General features: G+C 41.6%; 2 protein-coding genes across 2 annotated transcripts in view; both read left to right on the forward strand.

Moving 5' to 3' along the window:
• LOC306874613 (uncharacterized protein) overlaps positions 1 to 22856 on the forward strand; it is a 308235-nt gene that overhangs the window by 100875 nt on the left and 184504 nt on the right. The gene's annotated exons all lie outside the window — the stretch shown is intronic.
• The window catches only part of LOC306874572 (NACHT, LRR and PYD domains-containing protein 3-like), a gene marked incomplete at its 3' end in the record, with an annotated part of 49784 nt that overhangs the window by 8259 nt on the left and 18669 nt on the right, over positions 1 to 22856 (forward strand). Inside the window, exons 5-7 of the mRNA XM_079424721.1 lie at positions 286 to 376; positions 626 to 821; positions 918 to 2745. Of these exons, the coding sequence (XP_079280847.1) occupies positions 286 to 376; positions 626 to 821; positions 918 to 2745 (2115 nt within the window). The remainder of the gene's footprint in view (positions 1 to 285; positions 377 to 625; positions 822 to 917; positions 2746 to 22856) is intronic.

Raw genomic sequence — 22856 nt, forward strand, 5'->3', positions numbered from 1 at the left:
AGCGTCAGTGATTCGCCTCTAGAGGCCACTCTCATATTGTATAATGACCGCAGACCTTTCTCAGCTGCTCCAGCAATGAAAGAACCCAGAAAAAAAACATCAGTATGAATTTGGTGCCGATTAATCGGCAAAACTGATGAATTGGTTGACCTTTAGATATCAACTTTTTTAGTTTTTTTATATAGTTGTCGAAGTATTTGCAACAACTGCTTTCTTTGTATCTTTGCTAAATATTTACAAGATGTTTTTGCAATGTAATATTTTATTTTATTTATTTGCTAACAGGCATGAGTATGAGACATTAGATTCAAATTTAGATTTCCAGACTCACAGGAACTACAAGAATTTCAAAGACAATCTCCAGTGTATCTTCCAGGTAGGAAAACACATAAATGTTATTGAACAAAGAGTTTATTATTATTAATTTGTAGTTTAATTTTTCTTTTTAATAACATGTCAAATAAAAATGAATATGTAAAAAAAAAAAAAAAAAAAAAGACAGTTAACATGTTTGTCTTTTAACTGCATTATTAACATATTTTAAGTATTGAATAGTTTTAACCAAATATGGATTACAGTTTGGTTTAAATTGTGTTGTTCTCCTTTTTCTTGGCTTTGTTTGTAGGATCTTGAGAGTAAATTAATCGCATTTCTGAAGAACGAACTGGAAAAGTTTAAGAAAATATTACAAAAAGAAAATGCACAAAAATTTGTGAAGGACTTTATTGATCATAAGTGCATTATGAAAGAATCAGCTCTTCGTCTCACACTTCATTGCCTGAGAAAGATGAATCAAGATGAAGCTGCTGCTACTCTAGAAGGTAAGAGAGTTATGACCATCTGCCAGATTGTCACTTATATAAGTTGGAAAGGAAACTAGGATACAAATGTCTGTATTTTTTTGTTTCTGTGTTTAGATGAGCTGTACTTTATTCATCACCTAAAATGTAGTCTAAAGAAGAAGTCTCAACGTGTGTTTGAAGGAATTGCAAAGCAAGGTGACTCGACACCTCTGAATAGCATTTACACTGATCTCTATATCACTCAGGGTTGTAGTGAACAGGTCAATACTGAACATGAGGTAAGACAGATTGAGTCTTTTTCTAGGTGTTCTGAATCACAAGAGATACAGATTGAATGCAAAGATTTGTTTGAAGCATCTGAACAAGACAAACAGATCAGAACTGTACTGACAAAAGGAGTTGCTGGCATCGGAAAATCAGTATCTGTGCAAAAGTTTGTTCTGGATTGGGCTGAAGAAAAAGAAAATAAAGATATCAGCTTCATATTTCCTCTTCCATTCAGAGAGATGAACTTAAAGGAGAAAGAAAAACAAAGTTTAATGGACCTTATAGCTCAGTTTTTCCCAGAGACAAAAGGACTGAACCTTACAAGAAGGAATCAGTTCAAAGTCCTGTTCATCCTAGATGGTTTGGATGAATGTCGTCTTCCTCTAAACTTTGAGGGTAATGAGACATGGTCTGATGTATCATCACCAACCTCTCTGGATGTTCTCCTAACAAACCTCATCAAGGGAAATCTGCTTCCTTCTGCTCTCATCTGGATCACCACCAGACCAGCAGCTGCCAGTAAAATTCCTCCTGACTGTATTGACCGGGTGACAGAGATACGAGGATTCAATGATGCACAAAAGGAGGAGTACTTCAAAAAAAGGTTAACAAATGAAAAAATGGCCAACAAAATTATTGATCATGTTAAACAATCAAAGAGTCTCTTTATCATGTGCCACATCCCAGTCTTCTGCTGGATTTCAGCCACTGTTCTCCAGAATATTTTGAAGGATGGAATAAATGATCTGAAAAACAATCAGTCTGACGACGCCTCCAAAACACTGCAGAAATCAAATACCGAAGACACTCCCAAGACTCTGACACAAATGTACTCACACTTTCTCCGCTTTCAGATCCTGCAGAGCAGACGAAAGTATGATGGAGCATATACACCCGATATTTCCTGGGATAAAGATGCCATCCATTCACTGGGGAAACTGGCATTTCATCATCTGGAAATAAATAACCTGATCTTCTATGAGAAAGATCTGGAAGCCTGTGGTATTGAAGTCTATAAGGCATCAGTGCATTCAGGCGTGTGTACCCAGATCTTTAAGGAGGAAAGAGGGATCATTATTGGTACCATGTACTGCTTTGTTCACTTGAGCATTCAGGAGTTTATTGCAGCCCTTTATGCACATCTGTGTCTAGACATCAACAAGAAATGTGTGTTTGATCAAGAGTCTACAGAACAGGAAAACAAAAATAAAACCATGATTGATCTGCTCAAGACTGCAGTGGACAAGGCACTTAAGAGTGACAATGGACACCTGGATCTTTTCCTTCGATTCCTTCTCGGTTTGTCGCTCCAGTCTAATCGGCAACTCCTACAAGGTCTGTTGACACAGCAGGACACCAACGAGCAGAGCAAAAAGGAAATAGTTCAGTACATCAAGCAGAAATTAGAGGATAATTTGTCTCCAGAGAGATCCATCAATCTATTCTACTGTCTGAATGAACTGAATGATCAAACTCTGGTGAAAGAGATTCAGACCCACCTTAGCAAAAGAAGTCTGTCATCTTCTGATCTTTCACCTGCCCAGTGGTCTGCTTTGGCCTTTGTATTGTTGACATCAGAGGAGGAGCTGGAGGAGTTTGAGCTTCAGAAATTCAAGAAATCAGACGAGTGTCTCATTAGATTATTGGCAGTCATCAAAACCTCCAAAAGAGCTCTGTAAGTAATTTCATAAATTTTTTCATGTTGTGGTCTCATGTGAAAAATGCATTGGTAACACTTTATAATATATTTCATTTAGTGCTGGGTGGTATGACCAAAAATTTATATACAGTATTTATATACAGTATTTTTCAAAATTATACCGGTTTCACTTTATATGACGGTACTCTTTTTCATGCATGACCAGGTGTTAACCACATTTTCTACTGATTGAGAGAGGAAATACTGCCGTAGATTGACTTAGAATGTCCTATTTTACTGTCATGATGATTGAATATTGTAGAAACATTCCACAATAAATAGTGTCTAAACACGACCCATTAATACATGTTAACCAGGATTTGCTCTCATTTATAATCACAACATCGTCTGATAAAATCAACATGCATCTACATTAGATTTAGATTTAGATGTCCCACAGCGGGGACATTTCTTTGTTACAGCAGCAGAGAAGAAATTCTGCAAATAAAAAATAAGGAAAATACAGTGCCTAAACACAAGAGAAAAAGTAAAGACAAAAACAATAATTGCACTTCCAAACAAACAAATTGCACTAATTTCAACAAATTGCACAGGGGTAGTATTGCACAGGTTAAAAAAAAAAAAGTCATTATTACCAACATTGCACAGTTTAAAATATTATTATTGCACAGTTCTGTTGCAATGAAATAATGATATAATGAAGATAATGTTGTAGTCTCAAATGGTATTATTGCACAGTTGCTATTGCACCCAAATCTAAGACAAGATACTGGTCTTGTAAGATAGTATTGTAATATCAAATGTAAGATATTGTAACTATTGTACAAATTCAGATATTATAACATTATATAGCAGTATACAACTGTGTGGAATATGGAGACTGGTTCACCGGGAGCAGCTCTGATTGCACAGTCTAATAGCAGCAGGGAGAAAAGACCTTCGATATCGCTCCTTCAGACACTTTGGATGTAACAGTCTATCGCTGAAGGAACTGCTCAGAGATGTAACCGTTTCATACAGGACGTGAGACTCATTCTCCAGCAATGATGATAACTTAGCTACCATCCTCCTTTCTCCCACCTCCTGTACAGTATCCAGAGAAATCCCCAGAACTGAGCTGGCCTTCTTAATCAGTTTGTCCAATCTCTTCCTGTCTGCAATAGAGATGCTACTGCTCCAACAGACTACTCCATAGAATATGGCTGACGCCACCACTGAGTCAAAAAAGGTCTTTAATAGTGCTCCCTGAACTCCAAAAGACCTTAGTCTCCTCAATAAAAAGAGTCTACTCTGTCCTTTTTTTATAAATAGCGTCTGTGTTGTCTTTCCAATCCAGTTTGCTGTTCAGATGAACACCCAGGTATTTATGAGTCCACTCTCTCAATATCCTTTCCCTGAATGTTCACTGGTGAGGAAAAAAAGTGTGTTTGTGCCTGCGGAAGTCCACCACCAGTTCTTTTGTCTTCCCCGCATTTAGCTGGAGGCAGTTCTGCTGGCACCAATCCACAAAATTCTGAATCAGTCCTCTGTACTCCTTGTCATCATCCTCTGTGATCAAGCCGACGATGGCAGAGTCGTCAGAGAACTTCTGCAGGTGACAGGTTGCTGAGCTGAACATGAAGTCTGCAGTATAGAGTGTAAAGAGAAATGGAGCCAGGACCGTTCCCTGCGGAGCTCCAGTATTGCAGACAATCATTTCAGACTCACAGTCACGAATCCTCACATACTGTGGTCGGTTTGTGAGGTAATCCAGAATGCCAGATGATGGTCCACTCCCATATACTCCAGCTTATCCCTCAGAAGCACAGGTTGGATGGTGTTAAAAGCACTAGAGAAGTCAAAAAACATGACTCTCACTGTGCTCCCAGCCTTTTCCAGGTGTGAAAGAGCCCTATTTAGGAGGAAGATGACAGCGTCTTCCACTCCAATGCCAGGCTGATAGGCAAACTGAAGTGGATCCATTGATGGACTCACTAGAGGTCGGAGAGGAGTAAGCACCAGCCTCTCAAATGTCTTCATCAGGTGTGAGGTCAGTGCTACTAGTCTGTAGTCCCCAAAATCTTTTGGGTGCGACATCTTTGGTACAGGTACCACGCAAGATGTCTTCCACAGTTGTGGCACCTTGCCCAGCTTCAGGCTCAGATCAAACATTAAAGAGCAGCTATGCGGTGGTTTTGGCTATTTACTTTTTGTCTCATGCAGTGCACTGCCTGCGTCTTGAGAACTAAAAACAACAATAAAAAAAAGTGTATATTAATAATATTAACAGATGAACTATGCTCATATTTATAATTCCAAACAGTCAGTAAGCGACCGGTGCTTGGAAATGCTGTTTTGTACTCATTTACTGACGAGTCTGCTTCGGTACAGCCAAATGAAAGCTATGCTTCTCTGCCGCTCACTGCACAGAACAGATGCAGAGAGAGGTGACACTGCACCAGAAAAGTCATACCTCGTGCTCACGGGGCAGCACTGGCGACATTTACATTTATGCATTTAGCAGACGCTTTTATCCAAAGCAACTTACACTGCATTCAAGTTAGTTTTTAATTTTTTTTTTTTTTTTACATTATCAGCTCTTGCTTTCCCTGGGAATCGAACCCATGACCTTGGAGTTGCTAGCACCATGCTCTACTATTTGAGCTACAGGAAAGCCCTATACATCTTTCAACTGAGATGCGGGAGCTGATGGCAGGGGGCGGTGGATATTTGTGGTGGTCAATGTGGATATTGTGGATAAGTTCTTCTGTGTCATCACGTTCAACTAGTTAGTTTCGGAACGTTCATGCTTAGTAACACATATAGCTGTTCCCTCACCACAGTGCAACAGTGAAACAGTGTCACGTTCCGAACATTGTTTAAAACGACATACATCGGTATTGCGGTATTTAAAAAAAAACATTTACATTTATAAATGTTTTTTACATTTATAAATGATGTTAAAGCTTAAAGTGGGTCCTATTATGCTTTTTCACTTTTTTTTAATTTTAGTCAGTGTGTAGTGTGTATGTTTGGGCATAAAAAGATCTACAAAGTTACAAATCTCAAAGTCCACTCGAAAGGGAGATATTTTGTAAAAAAAAAAAAAAAACTTTTCAAGAACTACAACGAATGGCTCGTTTGGACTACAGCATTGTTTTCCGGTGTTTATGCTATCACAATGCGGTCCATTAGAATATCATTAAAATAAATCCTGCCTACGTAAATTTGAATGGTTGGCGCTTGGTTGAGCACTGAACCTTTCAAAATCAAAACCCGGTACAGGTAAACCTCGCTCTCTCCTGCTCCAACAGCGCCTCCTGCTTATGCTCCTTTTATGCCTCCACAAATAGTGTAACTCTGTGCGACTATGGTATAAGTAAATTCAACTGTATAACAGTTTCGCTGCAATTCATGTTATAATGTTACAATTAAAGAACAATAAACATAATACATATGTTGCACTTATCTGTACATAGTAAATGCAGTTCCCTTTCGAGGGAACTTCGAACTGCGTCCTCTAGGGGTCACTTTGGGGAACGCCTCGGCGTGACCGGTGTCTTGAAGCATATATCTAATCACGACAATAACATTGGCCGGCGACAGCCTATGATGTTACTACCAGCGCGGCCACAGTATAAAGGGGCACCGGGAAAATACGACATTCTCTTCTTCGTCTTCACTGACCGTTTGTTTATGTTAGCAGAAGCTAAACACGACTAGGAGTGCATGTTCTCTCCCACGGAGGCTTTGTTCTGATACCTGCAGTTTCACACGGCTCGTTGTGTGTGTGGTGAAGAGCAAGCGCGTTCAGCTCTCGGAGTTGAATGCGCTCGTGTGCTCATCGTGATGCATTCGCGGGACTACTGAGAGAGAAGGTGAGTGCTTCACTTTTTACCCAAATTGTAATACCCGTGTCTGGATGAGTGTGTTCGCCTCTCGCTGGAATGGCAACGCATTCGCGGTGGCGGCTCCGTTCTCGCTTGATTCCGGAGGTAATCTAGCGCGTGGGCGGAGCATGTTTAACTACCGTGGGAACTGAATACATGCTGCGCATTGCGAGTGCGGTGAGGATTATCTGCCCATTGCCCGTGATTCACGGTTCATGGGCAGAACAGGGAAAGGACCTGACGGGAAATCTTCCCTATCAGTAATTTCAAATTCAAATTAAAATTTTATTTGTCACATACATATACATACATATACATACATAGTACGACATGTAGTGAAATGTATTGTACGACTGTCCAACAAAATTAAGAAAAAACCTAAGTTTACAAAAATACAAATAGAAAAAGTACAGTAAACATATATATGGAAATAAACTAGCAAGAAAATAAAATAACAAATAGATATGAGAATAAAAATAGATATGAAGAATAAAATAGAATATGATTCTATATAGATTCTGTAAAAGTAAAGTGTATGTCAGTGATAAAGTGTCCGTGTGCTGTGCAGTAATGTAAGTGAGTAAAAGGAATACTAAAGACAAATGGTATGCAAGTCCCACTCATTTATCCTTACGTGACCTTCTACAAATTAGTGCAGATGTAATGAAAATGTGCAAAGTGGAAGTGTGGGGTGATGTGCTTAGAGTGGAGAGAGGTTAAGACTCCGAATGGCCTGCGGGAAGAAGCTCCTCCTCATTCTCTCTGTGTTCGCCTTCATGCAGCGGAAGCGCCTCCCTGAACGCAGCAGAGAAAAGAGTCCATTGTTGGGCTCTTCTATATCCTTCACTATCTTCCTGGCCCTGGTCAGGCACCGCTTGCTGTAGATGTCCTGCAGGTCAGGGAGCTTGGTGTGAATGGTACGCTCCGCTGAACGCACCACCCTCTGGAGGGCTCGTCTGTCCTGCATAGTGCAGTTCCCGAACCAGGAAGTGATGCTGCCCGTCAGGACTCTCTCGATGGTGCAGGTGTAAAAAGTCTTAAGCACCCGAGAGGGAAGTCTAAAGTCCCTTAAGCGTCTCAGATGGTACAGACGCTGCCTGGCCTTCTTCACCAGGGTGCTGGTATGACAGGACCAAGTCAAGTCCTGCGTGATGTGAACACCCAGGTATCTGAAGCTGTCCACTCTCTCCACTGGAGTCCCGCTGATCGTGATCGGCTGATATGACCGCTCCTGCTTCGTACTGAAGTCCACTATCAGCTCCTTAGTTTTGCTGATGTTCAGGTGTAGACTATTCACCTGGCACCAACTCTCCAGGTTCTTAATCTCCTGTATGTAGGCCGTCTCGTCGTTGTCTGAGATCAGGCCCAACACAACAGTGTCATCAGCAAACTTGATGATGGTGGTGGAGTTGGAAGTGGCCACACAGTCATAAGTGTACAGTGAGTACAGCAGGGGGCTCAGAACACAACCTTGAGGGGCTCCAGTGCTTAGGGTGATGGAGGATGAGGTGTGTTTACCCATCCGTACGGCTTGCTGTCTGTCCTTCAGGAAGCTGGAGATCCATTGGCACAAGTATGTGCTGAGACCAAGGGCCTCCAACTTGGAGGTGAGTGTGGAGGGAATTATGGTGTTAAACGCTGAACTGTAGTCCACAAACAGCATTTTTACATAATTCCCTTTTCTGCAGTCCAGGTGACTTGTTGTGGTGTGGAGGAGGTGTGAGATGGCATCCTCCGTGGAGCGGTTATGCCTGTATGCAAACTGTAGTGGATCCAGTGTGTCTGGTAGTGATGCAATGATGAAGTCTCTGACCAGTCTCTCAAAGCACTTCATCACCACTGATGTGAGGGCTACAGGGCGATAGTCGTTTAGGCAGGTGGGCTGCGGTTTCTTGGGGACAGGAGCAATGGTGGACTGCTTAAAGCATGAGGGGACTATGGACTGTTCTAGGGAGAGGTTGAAGATCTCGGTGAACACCGGTGCTAGCTGGTCAGCGCAGGCCTTCAGAACCCGACCTGTGATGCCATCTGGTCCTGCTGCCTTCCTGATGTTCACTCTCCTGAATGCCCTCGTCACGTCATGCTCCGTGATGGTGAACACGTTGTCCTCACCGGCTTCCTCAGCGTGTATGCAGTTAGCACTGCTAGCGCCGTTAGCGTGATTAGCTGCAGCCTCGAAGCGAGCATAAAAAGTGTTCAGCTCGTCAGCCAGAGAAGCGTCCGCATTCCCCGATCTGGAGGGTGGTGTTTTAAAGTCCGTGATGGTTCTAAGTCCCTGCCACAGGCTCCTAGAGTCGCCATGTTGGAATTGCGACTCTAGTTTCCTCCCGTAGCGCTGCTTCGCCTCCTTCACCGATCTGCGCACGCTGTAAGATGCAGCCTTGTAATCATCCATGTTCCCGGTGATGAGCCCTGTGTTGTAGGCAGCGGAGCGGGATCTCAGGGCGTCGCGGATGGTTTTATCCACCCACGGCTTCTGGTTGGGAAACGTCCTGATGATGGTTTTCTGCACCGTATCATCCATTAGTTTCTCTATAAATCCCACAACCGCTTCCGTAAACAAGCTGACGTCATCAGAGCTGCGCCGGAACATGTCCCAGTCTGCGTCATCTAGCGCGTCCTGCAGAGCGGCCAACGATTGGTCCGTCCAGCGTTGGACCTCCCTCTGCACCGGGGCTTCCTGTTTCAGCCTCTGTTTGTAAACAGGCATGAGGAAGATGGCGGCGTGGTCCGATTTCCCAAACGGTGGTTGTGACTGTGCCTTGTAGCTGTTCTTGTATGGGGTGTAACAGTGATCTAATGTCCTTTCGCCCCTGGTGGGGCAGCCGATGTGCTGATGGAAGTTCGGCAGTGCACGCTTGAGGTTGGCACTGTTGAAATCTCCCAAAACAATGAGTGCGGCGTCCCGGTGCTGTGTCTGGTGAAGGTGTAGTGTTTCATGTAAATCCCATATCGCAGTGTCCGTGTCCGCTTGAGGTGGAATATAAACGGCACTGACGATGACCGAGCTAAATTCCCGAGGGAGATAAAAAGGGCGACATTTGATGGTCAGAAGTTCAAGATTCGGTGTGCAGGAGCGTGAGAGGGGAACAATGCTCGTGCTGTCGCACCAGTGTTTGTTCACCATCAGACATACTCCACCTCCCCTAGTCTTCCCCGAGTCCAGCGTTCTGTCCATGCGGTAAACCGAGAAGAACTCGGCCGGCTGGATGGCGTGGTCTGGTACCGCTGGGTTCAGCCATGTCTCAGTGAAGCAGAGAAGGTTGCAGTCCCGAATGTCCCTCTGGAACTTGACTCTTGCCCTGAGGTCATCGAGTTTGTTATCCAGCGACTGGACATTGGCGAGCAGGACACTTGGTAGGGGAGCGCGGTGTGCGCGTGCCCTCAGCCTGTTCCTGACGCCGGCTCGTTTCCCTCGAGGACGCCGGTACGGGTCGCGTCCTTTGTTCCTCCTCAGGATCTCGCTCGGCCAGGATGGGTCCGGGTTCAAAAACGGCGAAAGGTTAGTGCATTGTGCACCAATAGAAATAAGAGTGGCCCTGTCGTATGTAAGAATGGCCATCTTACAAAAAGAAACCGGTGTTTATAGTTTACAATACGAAAAAATAACAAAAGAAGACAAAGTTTGGTCGGAGCAGTCGTGACGGCAGCCGATCTCACCGGCGCCATCTTAGCAACCATCTTAGCAAATTTCCCTATCAGTAAGGAATTACGATGTGGGTATCTGTCTGTAGTTATTGGACAGATGATATATAACATGTTCTAACCACATTATACTGCACTAGCCCTCTCGATCCTGTGGTATGGTCTCACCTGTCAGTACTAGATCCAGCCTGGATGATGGCCTACATCTTCGGCCTCATGCTTGCTGGATCATGCAGCCAAGTCGCTAGGCTTCTGCGGGAGCCTCCTTGGCCTTCAGGTCCCAGTATAGCGCTGCAACCCAGGACTTGCAGGTCCTCCATTCAGGCTGAGCCTTTTTTGAAGATTATTGCTTCGTGATGTGCTCCCTGATCTCCTGGCTGGGTGTTTGCTTCGAGAAGCTGCCCCGGCCAGGATGCGCTACTCGTGTCTCGCATCGAGAGCCTTCTTGAGATTTGAGTCACACTGTCCTTATGTGTTATGTGCTGCGGCTTCGTACCCAGTCTTTGAGTCGGTCAGGCCCCGGTTTCACCTTCAGCCCCACTCTACCTATGTATGTGCTGAGTGCCCTCTCATGCTGAGAGTTAAGTTATCCGCTCTCCAGAGCTCTAAGCCATTGTAGAGCTAGAATTGCTCCCTTCACTATAGAGGGTCACCTATGAGCATGCTGCTCCCTCCTGAGTATCTGAAAAGAATTCAGCTCTGTGAGTCAGCAACTTCAGGTTGTTAGGCTCTCTCTGCCTCCCTGTTAAGTTGCTCTTCTTGTTGGTAGAGCTAGCTTTGCTCCCCTCAGCATAGAGGGTCACCTATGAGTATGCTGCTCCCTCCCGAGAATATTTCAAATCCATGATATGGTAAGTGCGCACACATGTCTCTGTGCACTTTCTGAAAGCCACGTTGTGGTAAGATCACACACCAAGTGTTTTGCGGTCTTTCTAAAATCTTGTACAGTTTGCGTTATGCGCTGCAGCTTTGTGCCCATTCTTTGAGTCGGTCAGGCCCCGGTTTCACCTTGGGCCCCACTCTACCCATGTATTCCCAGTGATACTACTTGAACAGGGTGTTGCTACCAAGGATCTGTTTAGCAAGCAGTAGCCCCAGGGTGACAGGCCAAGACTTAGTTACTATTCTAAGTGCTTGGTCGTATCCCCTTAAAGGAATCTTTTCTTCTGATTCCAATCCTTTGAGCTCTACCCTGGGTCCAGGAGGCCCGGCCCCTAACAGGTAAGTTCTGGGGTATGCAGCTCAGGCCTTTGGCCGAAGGGGATAATGTCACTGATAGCCGTCGTACCGTCCCGGGGGCAACTCCCTTAGCCGGGAAGAGTTGGTACTTAGTGCTTGCCTTTTGTGCTTGGCTTGCACTCCCCTCAGCATGGTGGCATGGGTATTCCATTCCCCATAGCGACCCCTAGAGGACACAGTGTCTCGTTACCTACTCTCAGGGAACCATGGTTACATGTGTAACCTGAGACATTATTTCTAAGCTGTTGTTGACATCCCATCTAAAACGTGATTTAGACAAAAAAAACAAAAAACAACAATGTTACCACTTTAATATGTCTTGCAATATCCGTGCGTGCAAAAGTTCTGCGCGATCCTCTTGTTCAATATTCTAGAGGTCTGAATTGATATGGCAATATTGATGAACTTTGCCAATCACAACACACTGGGACAGCTAACCAATCACAACACATTTCGTTTTTCGGAAGGAGGGCCTTCATCAAACCCGGAACTAATAAAGATGTTTGTGCCAGGCTGGGGAGAGAGGTATTGCAATGTAAATTATGTGGAAAAATAACGTGATTTTCGAACCACCAAGCATGAGAGCATGTTCTAGTACACCCCCAACACTAAATCAAGACTTTGTAAAAGAGCATAAGAGGACCACTTTAATTGGTAATTTTAAACACTTCACAAAACATTCATGTTAACTTTTTAATCATTAACTCAATCACATTTACTTATAGTCTGTAAAGGTCACATATGTCTTGTTTTTGTTTATTTGTTTTGCGTAGACTTCTACTCTTCACACATCTTAGCAAAATTAACATCTATTAATGATTTGCAGAGGTGGGTAGTAACGAGTTACATTTACTTCGTTACATTTACTTGAGTAAATTTTTTGGGTAACTAATACTTTTAGAGTATATTTATAAATGGGTACTTTTACTCAAGTACATTTTTAGTGAAAAAACGGTACTTTTACTTAGTTACTGTGGGCGACGCTCCTCTTGTTAATTTATCTTATTGCAATACGTAATAATAAAGTAAAAAATGCTTCAGTTTATTCCAAACGCGCCGTCTACTTTTCTCTGGACAATGAACGATGCCCATTCGCGAATGATTCATTCTTTTGAGTCAATTCTGTTTGAAGGCTCGAACAAACCTGTTGGCAAACCAGTGAATCGGTTCTTGAATCAGTTTGAATGATTCGTTCAGTTCCCTGCCGCACGCGCTGAGTCTGAAGCGGTTCTCACTCAGATAACAGAAAGTTTAAGAACATCAAGAGCGATGACGACGTGGCTTTGGATCTACAGTCAGGTAAAAGCAAATCTGAAAAGGCTATGGTTTGCTAGCTATGAAGATCTTTATTAGATGAACAGTGCTGTCGGTTCCACAGGAATAGATTCGATTGCACTGACTACACGATACCACTATGACATTACCAGTTAGTTATAAATGCACCTTATACATTAAATGCAATCAAGAATTAATTGATTAAATAAGCTGTCACAGAGTATGAAATGAACACCCGCCAAACCCGCGTTAGTTCCAGTAGGAATGCCTTTGCTTAGACACAATTAATATTTGATATTTTCACAATATTTACGCTTGCAGAAATAAAAGCTACATTTGTTTACATTTTGCGGAACAGACGGAAGAAGATCCATCATATGCATTTATTTCGTTATGTTCAGATGTTCTGTAGCGGTCTTGTGAGGAGATTTCTCTCTTCTCCGTGTCAGAGGTTATATACATATATAAATAATACATAATTAATAACAATTAATATACTTTAAAATATAAATTAATTCAGTGATGCAAATCTGAATCTTTATCAGCTGTTACTCCAGTTTTCAGAGTCATATGATCCTTCAGCAATCATTCTAATATATTGAGTTATTATCAGTTTTGTTGAAAAAAACAGCATATGCTAGTTAGGTATGTTTTGAAGCTGGGATGCTGGTTTATGCTGGTCATGTGCTGGTCTTAAGATGGTCGGACCATTAAACCAGCTCAAACCAGCATCCCATGCTTCAAAACATACCTATACCAGCATATGCTGTTTTTTTCAACAGGGATTTGCAGTTCCCTATCTGTCGGTCACTACGAGTTATGTCGTGACGACATTAGGCGCGGATCTCCTTCATTCTAGCAGCGGCCCGCTGGAGACTAAATGAACTCGGGCCAGAGGCAGATACACACAACTACACCGAGTGTGGACCTGCCGCGCGTACAACAGCTTTCAGCCGAGATCGGCCCAGATAGAAAAAGCCGTCTGTCAGCCAGAAGTGTTTTGTAGAGTCGGCGCAGCTCTGGCCCATTATCTTCTCACCGATGCTGAGACTGAGCCGACAGTGCCGCATTTCAGCCAGAATCGGCCCGAGTGTTGCTATCTGCGCGACGATTCCAGGATTACATCGACAATCTCGTGGCCAGACATATTATCACACTCCCACGAGTTAATATGTTGTGGCCAGGACAAAACTAGCCTAAGTGAACCGAACATATTCCCTCCCGATCGCAGTAAATACTTCTTTCGACTTTTCGGAGATCATTCTCGTTTGGCTCTCAGCGAAGGCAGTCGCATTTTCTCTCCCTCCCTTCCCTATCCTTCCTTGCTTTGCCTCTTTGTCTCGTCTCATCTCATACTTGAGAGACTCTTTCTGCACTGCACTCCAAACTGAAAAATATGGATTTGATCAACTGGTCTATCAACGCAATTGACACCATCTTCTCGATGAGAAGGCTTGGGATCGGGGGAACCTAACTGCCCTGATGGAACGTTCGTAGCTGGCTACACGATGGACGCATGGGAGCGATGACGGGTCGTGTGTCTGGCGGCTCTTTCCGTGGAGGTCATTGAAGATATCTACCTATTCGGAAGCACGGTAACAGGTTTTTTTGCTGATTGGATTAAGTTTAGCCCTGGGTTATCGAAGAATTCAGGATCGGGAACAGCTGTCCAAAGCCTCACAAGGCTGCCCGTCATGATTGAAGCAGTGGGCAGAGCTGTCAGCAATGAGACTGAAACTATTAACTGCAATATGGATACCATCACGGAGAAGCTCACGGCTTTGCAAAGGAAAATCGATAGATTTGGTGACCAGAATGGACAAAGAGAGTAGCCGTCAAATTGGAATGCGGCTACTCGCTCCAAGACCAAACAATCGCAATCTTATCTTCTTTCGGCTCCCCTCAACCAGCACTGGCTCGGCAAGGTCACTGCTGGGTAATCTACCCCGGGAAGAGCACTGCAGTAAGACGCTCTCGCGTTCCTCCCCCCTTCCACTGACACCTGCTGATTGTTGACACTCTCTGGGTCCTGATCAAGGCTGTCGCCATGGCAACCTGCTGTGTCGCTATCACAATCTGCGGACTGAGGCAACTTGATTTGAATGCCAGCGTGCCGACTCCCCAGGCCTACACATACATACATACACACACACACACACACACACACACACACACACACACATACATACATAGAGATATGTACTCACCTCCCAAACCCCCCAACGCCTTCGCCGCTTTGTACCGCCATTCTGATAGGCGGGTCTTACCGGCGCCGAGAATGGCTGCAGGACCAGATGGCTGCTTGTCGGAACTGGATTACCCCCCACCCCCCTGTTGCAAGTCGTGTGTCTATGCTGTATTGATTATGTGCTTTTGTTGCTGAGGTGGTTTCCTGTTCTCACACTGTACTCCCGAAGGAGCATAGTCTGGGGGTTATGTTTTGCTGTATTTCTTCTTAAATTTGACAAACTCCTTGTATGTGTAAACATACTTGGCCAATAAAGCTCATTCTGATTCTGATCTACTCTTCCCTGTGGATGACCTCTGACCTACTTTCTTTACTATCTGAATTTCTGTTCTTTGAATTTTAAATATTGAATTTAATATTCTGAATTACTTCTTCATCTTGAAAACTTGAAACTGTATTTTTTAAAACTGGATATTTGCATTCAAAGAAATCAGAACAAAAAATCTGCTGTTTGAAAATGCATGTCTATTAAAAAAACTGCCATAAAAAATTCAGTTGTTTAATTTCAAATGTTCATTATTCAAGTTTAAAAAAAAATCAAATTCAGATCTCTGTTAAATGCCACATTATATTCAGTTTTGTTAAATGACACCTGTCAATAATTCAAATTTACTCAATTCAAATTCAAATAGTTTTGTCATATTATAAGCTCCATAGTAAGGTGACTAAAGATTCCCACCCCTATTTGTGATTGGCTAACAGCTTAGATGGTGTTTCAGTACTGCCCTGCCTCTTGCCAAAACAGCAAGTTCATCAATATTGCTTTCAATTCAGACCCCGAGAAAATTGATCAAGAGGATCGCGCAGAACCTTTGCACGCACAGATATTGCAAGACATATTAAAGCGGTAACGTTGTTGTTTTTTTTGGCTAATTCACATTTTAGATGGGATGTCAACAACATAATAGTAATTTAATCTGCATAAAGACAGATTTTATGTTGTGCGGTAGTATTTTGTATTCCTTGGATTTTATTGTTTTGTCGTATTGCTATTGCAAGTGGTTCTATAAAAATGGCAAATAATGACGGCGAGAGTGGGCATCCTTGTCTGGTTCCCCGGTGAAGTGTGAAGCTTTGTGATGTGACACCATTTGTGGTTACTGTAGCCCTAGGTGAGGTACATTTAATATTTGTATCCAATGGATGAACAACTCTCCAAAACCAAATCTGCGTAGGGTGTTTAATAAAAATGTCCGATTTACTTTATCAAATGCCTTTTCAGCATCTAATGAGACAATAATAATTTTGGTTTGTTTGTGTTGGGCAAGATTAATTAAATTAAATAGTCTACGGGTATTGTCTGAAGCATTTCTGTTTTTAATAAATCCTGTTTGATCATGGTGGATTAACATCGGTTTCTATTTGAGTAGCTAATGCTTTGGTGATAATTTTTTAAATCTGTATTTATTAATGAGAGAGGGCGGTAACTGGTGGGGTAAAAATTGGGTCTTTGTTTGGTTTTAGTAGAAGTGTCATAACGGCTGTATTCATATGTGTCGGAATTGTAGATGTAATTTTTATTTCAATTACTTGTCTGTGAAATAATGGAGACGGTATTTGCCAAAAATGTTTATACAATTCAGCTGGGAGTCCGTCAGGTCCAGGTGATTTTTTTTTTTTTTTTTTTTTTTTACATTTATTTATTTATTTATTTTTTATTTGACATTTTATGTAATGATTTATAGAGTTCATCAGGAGTAAGTGGAACGTCTAAAGCATCTGCCTGTTCTTTTGATATTGTTGGTAATTTTAATTTTTGGTAGAAGGTATGAAATACTTTATTTTCTCTGGGGTTCTGCACTATTTCACCTGATTGATTGAGTATGGATGGAATAATTGTTTTTTCTTGCTTACGTTTTAATTGATGCGCTAGATATTCACTCATTTTGTTACTATATTGATCATATTTAAGTTGTTGGATAATAAACTGTGTTGTGATTTATGATGTTATCAAGTTCTGCTTTAAGATCATTCATTTAGCCCTGTATTTGTTCACTGGGGTTGGTGGAGTAGATATTTGTAAGGTGGTTAATTTTCTTTTCTATGTTATTTTCACGTTGTTGTTTTTTATATGCAGAGTATGATATTATTTTCCCTTTAATTATTTCTTTACCTGTTTCCCATAAAAGTGATGAAGTTCCTGGAGAATCGTTCATCTCCAGAAAGAATGCCCACTCTTTTTTTTTAATAAACCTGTCGAAGTCTGAATCATGGAGTAATGCGGTATTAAAGCGCCATCTTTTGGGGGGGGTTTAAACAGGATTGGTTTATTGTGATAGAGACGGGAGCGTGATCACTGATAATAATTGGATGCATAGTGGTTTCTGTTACGTATTGGGTGAGAGATTTACTGATGAGAAAAAAATCAATTTGGGAGAAGGACTGGTGAAGTGGAGAGAAGCAAGTATATTCTCTATGTGTAGGATTATCCATTCTCCAACTATCGCCAAGTCCAAAATGGGTTATATATGGTTTTATTGTTTCTGTAGAGTGCCAATTTCGTGAGGAAGTGGGTGAGTTTGAGAAATCCATTTGTGGGTTAAAAAAAACGTATTAAAGTCTCCAGCAATAATTATATTATTTGTCATCTATTAGTGAGAATAGTTTATGAAAAAAGCTGGGTTGTCATTTTTTGGTCTGTAGACATTGGATAATTTATATGTTATATGGTTAATGGATACATTAATGATGATATATTCCCCTTCTGGGTCAGTTATGGATGAATTAAGAATCAATGGAATAATTTTATCAAAATTGAAACTCCTCGTTGTCTGCTATTGTATGTTGATGAGAATGTATTATGAAACTGTTTAAATGTTTGAAGTATGTGTTTCCTGTAGAAAGCAGGTGGTAAGTTACTGAAGTCCTTTTTTGCCTGGGTACAGATGCCATGCACATTCCACGATACAAGTTTAAGTGGTTGCATACTTATTTTTCAGTTAATCAGGAGATTGTAGAGGGAAGAGAGAGAGAAAAGAAAAATGCACAGTTATCCAGGAGTTAGGGCTTAGCGATTAATTGCATTTGCGATAATATCGTGATATGAAAAAAAGTGACTTTTTTTCAACCGCAGAGGCTGCGATTACACTGTCATGTGACACACGAGAGTAAAGAGGTGTGTTCAACTCGATCGGTGTATGACATCAAAGTACGGCGAGAGAAAGTCTAAAGAGACGCCCGCTCTCTTATAGCTCTCGCAGTATTTGATGACACACAGCGATCGGTCTAGCTGCGCTGCTTCAAGTCGAACACATCTAAGCGGTCTTCAGAGGAAGCATTAAGTTGGCACGCAATGCTGCCAAATCCGCAGTTTGCGGTCTTGCATATCATGCAGAAATGACGCACTGCATGTAAATGATATCCTTTGTTGTGTTTTCCTGTCAAAATAACGGAGTTCCTTTTGGAATTATTCAGCTTTTAAGAACTGCTGGGTTTAATTTTTTAATTACTAAAGTTCTATCATTTAAAGCTAAATTATCATATCATATAATGTTTGACTGACTGATGCTAAGTGAGATATTTAAAGGGTGGTGATGGCGCAGTGGATAAGACACATGCCTTTGGTGTGAGAGACCCGGGTTCGAATCCACTGTGAGACACCAATGTGTCCCTGAGCAAGACACTTAACCCCCTAGTTGCTCCAGAGGCGTGCGACCTCTGACATATATAGCAATTGTAAGTCGCTTTGGATAAAAGCGTCAGCTAAATGAATAAATGTAAATAAAAAAATTTTTTCCAAACATAAGCTTTATATATATATATATATATATATATGTATGTATATGTGTATGTATAAATATCGATCTCAGATAATTAATATTAGTCTGGTGAGTAAACTAAAAAAAATTACAAGCCAATGGAGATTCTATCGCAGTTGATCTGTGGTCCGTACGGACCAAACCTCAAGGTTCGGTTCGCATGTGATTAACAGACTAATTGCAAAAATGAACCATCATAGAGTGAACGTTTATCACTTGTATGTGTTTTATCTTGCCAATTTACATATAGAGTGATTTTAAGCCATTCCAGCGCAAGACGAGGCGAATAGAACTTATTTCACTGTCCGTGCGCTGATTTCTGTGGCCAGAGCTGCCGGCCACGGCGCCCGCGCACAGATTTTTAAGCGCGCGCGAACACCGAGTTCATTCTTCATTCGCATTTCCTTGTGTTTGAACAGACACATACATACAGAATTATGTGAAAATGGACGTCTCAACAATCATTCTCGATAACGCAGTCACTTATCTTCAGTGAACGAAAACAAGTTAGAAAGAAATAGCATGTGTATCATTATATTGGATCTGTGCATTCGGTCTTAAAGGGACAGCTGCCTATAAACACATGCTGTTGTATATGACAGAAGAAAAGGGGCATGGTCCACGGTAAAATCACCCATCAGTGACAACCCCCCAACCCATCAGTGATTAATATTTACAATAATCAATTGAATTTAATGGGTGTCTTTCACATTATCTCACAGAAACATTAAAATCGTGTAGATTAGTGTACAGTGTTTTATAATAATAATTTATTCTATTTAGTGACCATTTCATTCAACATATTTAAAATTGGGGGCATCCAAGTTATTTTACATATTTGAACATTTAAAAAAAGAGTAACAATAGTTACTTTCCCTGGTAATCAGTTTATTTTATAATGATGTAACTCAGTTACTGTTTGTGAGAAGTAACTAGTAATATAACTAATTACTTTTTGAAAGTAACGTGCCCAACACTGCATATGATACAATGATTTATTACTTGTCTTTGTTGAATAATACAGAATATAAAAAGCTTTAAAAAATAATCGCATATTAAATCGCAATCACAATATTGGTAAAAAAAATATCGCAATTAGATTATTTTCCAAAATCGTTCAGCCCTACCAGGAGTTAAACATACAGGTCCTTCTCAAAAAATTAGCATATTGTGATAAAGTTCATTATTTTCTGTAATGTACTGATAAACATTAGACTTTCATATATTTTAGATTCATTACAACACAACTGAAGTAGTTCAAGCCTTTTATTGTTTTAATATTGATGATTTTGGTATACAGCTCATGAAAACCCAAAATTCCTATCTCAAAAAAATAGCATATCATGAAAAGGTTCTCTAAACGAGCTATTAACCTAATCATCTGAATCAACTAATTAACTCTAAACACCTGCAAAAGATTCCTGAGGCTTTTTAAAAACTCCCAGCCTGGTTCATTACTCAAAACCGCAATCATGGGTAAGACTGCCGACCTGACTGCTGTCCAGAAGGCCATCATTGACACCCTCAAGCAAGAGGGTAAGACACAGAAAGAAATTTCTGAACGAATAGGCTGTTCCCAGAGTGCTGTATCAAGGCACCTCAGTGGGAAGTCTGTGGGAAGGAAAAAGTGTGGCAGAAAACGCAGCACAACGAGAAGAGGTGACCGGACCCTGAGGAAGATTGTGGAGAAGGACCGATTCCAGACCTTGGGGGACCTGCGGAAGCAGTGGACTGAGTCTGGAGTAGAAACATCCAGAGCCACCGTGTACAGGCGTGTGCAGGAAATGGGCTACAGGTGCCGCATTCCCCAGGTCAAGCCACTTATGAACCAGAAACAGCGGCAGAAGCGCCTGACCTGGGCTACAGAGAAGCAGCACTGGACTGTTGCTCAGTGGTCCAAAGTACTTTTTTCGGATGAAAGCAAATTTTGCATGTCATTCGGAAATCAAGGTGCCAGAGTCTGGAGGGAGACTGGGGAGAGGGAAATGCCAAAATGCCTGAAGTCCAGTGTCAAGTACCCACAGTCAGTGATGCTGGTGTTGGTCCACTGTGTTTTATCAAGGGCAGGGTCAATGCAGCTAGCTATCAGGAGATTTTGGAGCACTTCATGCTTCCATCTGCTGAAAAGCTTTATGGAGATGAAGATTTCATTTTTCAGCACGACCTGGCACCTGCTCACAGTGCCAAAACCACTGGTAAATGGTTTACTGACCATGGTATTACTGTGCTCAATTGGCCTGCCAACTCTCCTGACCTGAACCCCATAGAGAATCTGTGGGATATTGTGAAGAGAAAGTTGAGAGACGCAAGACCCAACACTCTGGATGAGCTTAAGGCCGCTATCGAAGCATCCTGGGCCTCCATAACACCTCAGCAGTGCCACAGGCTGATTGCCTCCATGCCACGCCGCATTGAAGCAGTCATTTCTGCAAAAGGATTCCCGACCAAGTATTGAGTGCATAACTGAACATAATTATTTGAAGGTTGACTTTTTTTGCATTAAAAACACTTTTCTTTAGGAATTTTGGGTTTTCATGAGCTGTATGCCAAAATCATCAATATTAAAACAATAAAAGGCTTGAACTACTTCAGTTGTGTGTAATGAATCTAAAATATATGAAAGTCTAATGTTTATCAGTACATTACAGAAAATAATGAACTTTATCACAATATGATAATTTTTTGAGAAGGACCTGTATACATTTAGATTGTTAATGGCATTCTATGTTGGGATGATGTGTTTATGTGTAGATGTATGTCCATGTATTAGGTGTAAGGTTAGATGCATGTACATATAAACAAGTACATTACAATAATACAAAACAGACAAGAACATGAGATTCATCACGTGAGTTTTGCGGCAGATGGAAATAGAGCGGGTGTGTCATTTAACGATATAACAGTCACTGCTTATTTGATCTTATGAGGTGGATTAAAAGAGCCAAGGGGTGATGTTGGAGTCACGGTAGAGTTGTCCTTCGATGTAGAGTTTGTCCACAATCATATTTTAATCATATGTATTGTTCTGTCTGTCTTTTAATGATGGTGTAGAGGTTTTTGCGACGTTCGTTTATTTCAGGTGGAAATTGAACGTTTAGTCCGTAGTTTGTGCCTTTCAATTATTTTGCCTTGCTTTTGAGTTCTTTGTGTTTGTAATGTTATAGTTTAGCGATGATCAGTGGAGGTGTTTTGTTTGAGTGAGATCCAAAACGACGAACTCTGTGGAGTGAGATTTGGTTTACAGTGTCTGCTGAAAGTTCGAGTTTAGTTTCCATGAAGTCTCTAATCCTTGCTTCGGGATTGTCAGATGGATGCCGGAGAAAATCAGGTTGTCCCTCATGCTTCTTGTTTGAATGTCCAGTATAGTTTCTTTCATTATTTTGTTTTCTCTTATTACCTCTTCCATTTTCACATTGAGTGTTTTAACAGTAGTTTGAAGAGTTGTTGGATTGTTCTAAATTTTGATGTGATTATACGCGAATTCCAGAATTGATCGGAGCTCTTATTTCGTTATGTAGTGTGACCAATAACTGTAGTTTGTTGTTGATGGAAGCTAGTACACTGACCTCAATTTCTGTAGTCTCTAGATCGCTGGTGTCGGTGGATGATGTCTTTTATCGTTTGTTTGTTTTCAGGATGTTTTGCTGCATCGTGTTGTTATCTGTATCTATCTTGTAGTGGTTGTAGTAGTGATCGATGTAAGCCTCTAAGTCCGCTAGTTCCTCTAGAGTGTAAAAAAAAAAAACACGTCCCTGTGGTTGTAGGTAGTTGGTATATAATCCAATGAGTTTTAATCCAAATGTTATTGATATTGTTGGTACAGTTAGTATAATAAATACAGTTCCTTTAGTCACCGTTCGCTGCCATGATGAATCTCAGCTACTCAGTTACTCAGCTCCGTCCTCTTCTGAAAAGGGAGCTGGGAGCACCACCTCATTTGCATTTAAAGGGACAAAACAGCGCACCCTAAAATTGGCAATTTGAACAAGCTATAAAAATGGTCCGTCATGTATTTTGAGCTAAAACTTAACATACACACTCTGGGGATATCAGAGACTTATTTTACATCTTGCAAAAAGGGGCATAATAGGT

This window comes from Barbus barbus, assembly GCF_936440315.1.
Source record: "Barbus barbus genome assembly, chromosome: 9".
Lineage (NCBI taxonomy): Eukaryota > Metazoa > Chordata > Actinopteri > Cypriniformes > Cyprinidae > Barbus > Barbus barbus.